General features: G+C 38.3%; 1 protein-coding gene across 1 annotated transcript; it reads left to right on the top strand.

The window, feature by feature from the left end:
- LOC109719203 (actin-2-like) lies at window positions 1074-4286 on the top strand. Its single transcript, XM_020245752.1, has 5 exons — window positions 1074-1219; window positions 2396-2467; window positions 2581-2974; window positions 3063-3676; window positions 3761-4286. Exons 2-5 carry the CDS (start codon window positions 2408-2410, stop codon window positions 3824-3826), a joined length of 1134 nt encoding a protein of 377 aa, XP_020101341.1. The 5' UTR covers window positions 1074-1219; window positions 2396-2407; the 3' UTR covers window positions 3827-4286.

Raw genomic sequence — 5009 nt, 5'->3', positions numbered from 1 at the left:
ATAAAACAGAATAAGATAGTAAATCATTCAAATTCCGATTCCAGCTTATTCTCATTTCGATTTCGATACCGATTCTAACTTTGAACCAAATCTATTACTATATATAAAAGTAGAACCCTTAATGAACCCTATGTGAGAAGCTGACACGTGGCTTTCTATATGCTTGCCACGTGTCAAACTCAAATATGGATATTTGTTGTCTAATAAAGGTGGCGCTTTTTTATTAAGCGTTGTCTAATAACGCATAAAGCGTTGGTTATTAAAATTTATTAATTAATTTGGTTATTAAAGTTTATTAAGCATTGGTTTATAAGTATAAACTCAAACTGTGCACCGTACGAATAAAGCGTTGGTTATTAAAATTTATTAATTAATAGACGGTTATGCTTTAAACTCAAACGTTGTCTAATAAAGGTGGCGCTTTTTTATTAAGCGTTGTCTAATAACGCATAAAGCGTTGGTTATTAAAATTTATTAATTAATTTGGTTATTAAAATTTATTAAGCATTGGNTCCAATTTTTTTTTTCTCTCGCTTGTGTACTTTAATATATACTATAATTAAGATTGATAGTATATTTTTTTATTTGTTAAAAAATATAAAATTATTTAGAAAATCTTTTTATTATCATCACATAATAATTTTTATTATTATTCTATATTATTATATTAACCGTGCATCGCACGGGTGAAAATCTAGTGTACCCTTATATCCAATGTGGTGGTGCATGACAAATACGGACACACCAGGTGCAAGTAACAATTTCCCGAACCCATCGAACGGTCCACGTTACAAACTACTACCCAGACCGGTCCCCTCCCCTATCACTTTCCCGCTCACTCTTCAACGGCCCCAACCTACAATTTCGGTCGTACGAAACTTTTAATGCACCGATAACAACCCGCCACGTGTCCATTTGTAGCCCGGTCGCACCGTGTACTTGACACGTGTCAGAAATTTGTACCAGTTGCATATCTCTCTGCCGCTGTGTAGTGTAGGAGAACACAAATTCAAATTTGGAAGGGGACTATATAATAGAGTCGCACTCCGTTTCCCCTCTCCCCCTCTCTCATCTCTCCCACGCCGCGCCCCTTCGCTTCGGCTTCGTGGGGAAGCACTTCTCTCACATTTGCGGAGGAGAAGCGATTTGGAGTTGGGGGGGGAGGAATCGCTTCGGCCCCTTCCCAATTAGGGTTTCGGCTCCGTCTCCTCTCGCGAAGGTGACGACCCGATCTCATCTCATCTCATCTCGCTCTTAATTTAATTCATCACGAATTACTGTTTGGTGCTTGATTAAGTAGAAATGACGAAGAATTTAGGGTTTTGATCAATTGCGCGATTCGAAGAATTTAGGTTTTGATCGGTTCCTTATTGATCATGTTTTGTTCCATTGGAAAACTATGTGATATATGGACTGTTGGTTGGATTACATGTATATCTCTTCTTGCGAAGTAGTGAAATTACGAATTTATTTTTCAAAAAAAGTTTTTAAAGTTGCATAATTTTCATCTAAATCATTATTTGTAAGTTGAGCGATTAAAGATGAGACTTTTCTAGCGAAAATGACCATCCTATCCTTACATTTTTTTTATTATTCTTTTACTTTTATTTTTATTTTTATTATTTTTTTTTGTGAAACTCACCAGAGCTACGATCTGTTTTCATCTCAAAATGTTTAATTAATAATACCTCAATTTTTAGTTTGTTTGATTTGAACTATTTGATGACCCTTCAATTCTCAAATTTAAACACAACAACTTACTCTGTAGAACTATAGCCACGCGAATCACATGGGATGCTTTAACCTGAACCATCGAAATAAACAATGCATTTAAATTATGAAGTCAAAGAGCCGACAAATAAATCAAATCAATAAATCGGAGGGTTAAGTAGTACAATTAGAACTTTTTTCAAAGACTGGATAGTCAGATCAAAACTAGTGATAGTTCATGTAAGTTTCATACATTTTAACCTTCTCTTTTTATTTTTAAATGCTTATAATGTCATTATTTGTTAATAATGCAACTATTCTAACTCTCATCTATTCTACTTGAACCCTAAATCATCAAACTTAAAATATCTTTATATGTTTATCTTTCTATATCTAATGAGTGAATGGTAGTAGTATCTTTTGTTTTTTTCACACACTGAATCAGCTAGAGTAAATATTAGCGCTGTTACTATACTATACATTTTCTAATTTCACAGATAACTAGCTTCATTTCGTATTGGACTTCGAAAGAACCAACTCATTGAGAAAGATACTACTACTAGCTGGATTAAATTACTGTTACATGCAGTTAGATATAAAAGTGTGACTTCTTGTTGTGCCAGTTACTTTTTAGTAAATTGACTGTTATGTGAAATGAATTCTATTTACTACTTTTTCGCTGTAGAGCTCTTAAAAGATGGCTGATACTGAGGACATCCTGCCGATCGTCTGCGACAACGGCACCGGAATGGTCAAGGTAAGTGATACATCTCTCCTCCATCAAATTCATCAACCTTACTCAAGAGTACATCTTCTTGGCCATGTTGTTAGCTCTTAGTCACTTCAATTCGAATTCGTAAATCCTCGCAGGCCGGTTTCGCTGGCGAAGATGCACCCAAGGCAGTGTTCCCCAGTATCGTGGGCCGACCGCGTCACACGGGCGTCATGGTCGGGATGGGCCAAAAGGATGCCTACGTGGGCGACGAAGCGCAATCGAAAAGAGGTATTCTCACTTTGAAGTACCCGATCGAGCACGGCATCGTCAACAACTGGGACGACATGGAGAAGATCTGGCACCATACGTTCTACAATGAGCTGCGTATCGCCCCCGAGGAGCATCCGATATTGTTGACCGAGGCGCCTCTGAACCCGAAAGCGAACAGGGAGAAGATGACCCAGATCATGTTCGAGACCTTCAGCGTGCCTGCCATGTACGTCGCCATTCAAGCCGTTCTTTCCCTGTATTCCAGCGGCCGTACGACCGGTACGTCCCGAAAAAATTTTGTACTGAACCAAAATTGGTGAAACTGAACCTTCTCGGATCGACTGAAGTTTTATGTCACTTATCGCAGGTATTGTGCTTGATTCCGGCGACGGCGTGACGCACACCGTCCCGATCTACGAGGGATATTCACTCCCCCACGCGATACTGCGGTTGGATCTTGCCGGCCGCGATCTCACCGATTACCTGATGAAGATCCTCACGGAGAGAGGCTACACCTTCACCACCACCGCCGAGCGGGAAATCGTCAGGGACATGAAGGAGAAGCTCGCCTATGTTTGCGTCGACTTCGAGCAGGAGCAGGAGAGTGCCAAGAGCAGCTCATCCGTCGAGAAGACCTACGAGCTGCCCGACGGGCAAGTGCTGACTGTCGGAGCGGAGAGGTTCAGGTGCGCGGAAGTCCTCTTCCAGCCGTCTCTAATCGGCCTTGAGAATCCCGGGATACACGAGACCACATACAATTCCATCATGAAGTGCGACGTGGACATCCGAAAGGATCTTTACAGCAACATCGTGCTTAGCGGAGGGTCGACTATGTTCCCCGGCATTGCCGATCGAATGAGCAAGGAGATCGCGGCCCTCGCCCCTAGCAGCATGAAGGTTAAGGTGGTTGCTCCTCCCGAGAGGAAGTACAGCGTTTGGATCGGCGGTTCCATCCTCACCTCTCTCAGCACCTTCCAGCAGGTAAGTTTCCGACGACAAGTAGTTCTCAATCTTTAAGTTTTAAATCTGGTTGTGAACTCAGTGTACATATTGTTTGTTTAACAGATGTGGGTTACGAAGGCGGAGTACGATGAATCGGGCCCTCCGATTGTCCACCGGAAGTGCTTCTAAGTTTATCACCAGAAGTGCTTCTGTATGTATCATCGCTTGGCGAGTTATTTCTGTTTCTATTCCTTCTTTTTTTTTATCCTTTTCAGAGGAGTTCTTATTTTGAGTTCGAGTCCTATATATAAAGCCCTTGTCTGGTTGGCATATATGGCTTTAATTTTCGAAGAAGCAGAAGTTGGCTGAAGTATTATGAGAAGAGAAAGGAGAAAGAAGAGGAAGCGGAGTCATAATTTTCTCTTTCGAATCTCGCATTCGATACGGCGATTCTGTCTTCGGATTGTTCGGTCGCAGCAACTGGGGATGTTGTTGGTTTGATTTGTTCTTCTTGTTTGATATTTGCACACAAAAAAAAGTGACAAAAAACACACAAAAATTGGTTTGGTCTCAGCATGTTGTGTAGAGAGGCTCTTTTTCTGTACAAACTGTATTGGTGCTTTTATTTTTGATTGGTGTTTTGTCGCAATTTTTGTGATGTTTGCCCCCTATGGTAGAATTTGTGCTTAGAATTAAAAAAAAAGTAATAATAGTAAATAAAAAAAGTAACCACACTAAATAAGGTCCAAAACTTTCCTTACAATATTCATAATTTTTTTGTTTAAAAAAAAGATAGAATGCTATCTGCTTCGTTTATTTTTTAAAAAAATTAACTTAGTTAGAAATATGAAGTAATTAGATTTCAAACTTAGAATCTCATATACCAACTACTAAGTTTTTTATCACTTATGTTAGAGACAGTCAATAATATTCATTATTGTCAAATTTACTTTTTTTATGATTCATAACACTATAAATAATGACCATAACTTTGAGCCCATATATTTGGTACAAGCTTCAGATATGAATTTTCTTATAAGAAGAAAATCTGTTACTCAACCATTATTATACTTTTCATTGTCTATTTCAAAAGATTAAAAATAAATTTGTAAATATATTTTATTTATTTCTTTCCTGATGACTCTAATAAATGCAGAAAAATCTCTGAAAAGTTTCTTTTAAAATTTCTGCTAAAAACAGTCAAAATTCCTGCAAAATTACTATATCACTCTTCACTTTTTGAGCTCATTGCAACAAAGGGTGTTTGGTTGCACATGATTATTTTTGTATTATAATTCTTGGTTTGAATTTAAAAATTAATATTTTGATTTGATATAAATGAATCCATCTGCAAGTGGAATTTGCTATAAAC

This window comes from Ananas comosus, linkage group 1 (genome assembly GCF_001540865.1).
Source record: "Ananas comosus cultivar F153 linkage group 1, ASM154086v1, whole genome shotgun sequence".
Classification (NCBI taxonomy): domain Eukaryota; kingdom Viridiplantae; phylum Streptophyta; class Magnoliopsida; order Poales; family Bromeliaceae; genus Ananas; species Ananas comosus.
Note: the sequence above shows the minus strand (reverse complement) of the source record. Positions and strands in the feature narration are given on the sequence as shown.

What these genes read in the sequence shown, in the direction of transcription:
- LOC109719203 (XM_020245752.1), top strand. Translation starts at nt 2,408, where the DNA reads ATGGCTGATACTGAGGACATCCTGCCGATCGTCTGCGACAACGGCACC. An exon ending in TTCCAGCGGCCGTACGACCG is followed by an intron (nt 2,975 to 3,062) that starts GTACGTCCCGAA and finishes CACTTATCGCAG; the next exon opens with GTATTGTGCTTGATTCCGGC. An exon ending in CTCTCAGCACCTTCCAGCAG is followed by an intron (nt 3,677 to 3,760) that starts GTAAGTTTCCGA and finishes TTTGTTTAACAG; the next exon opens with ATGTGGGTTACGAAGGCGGA.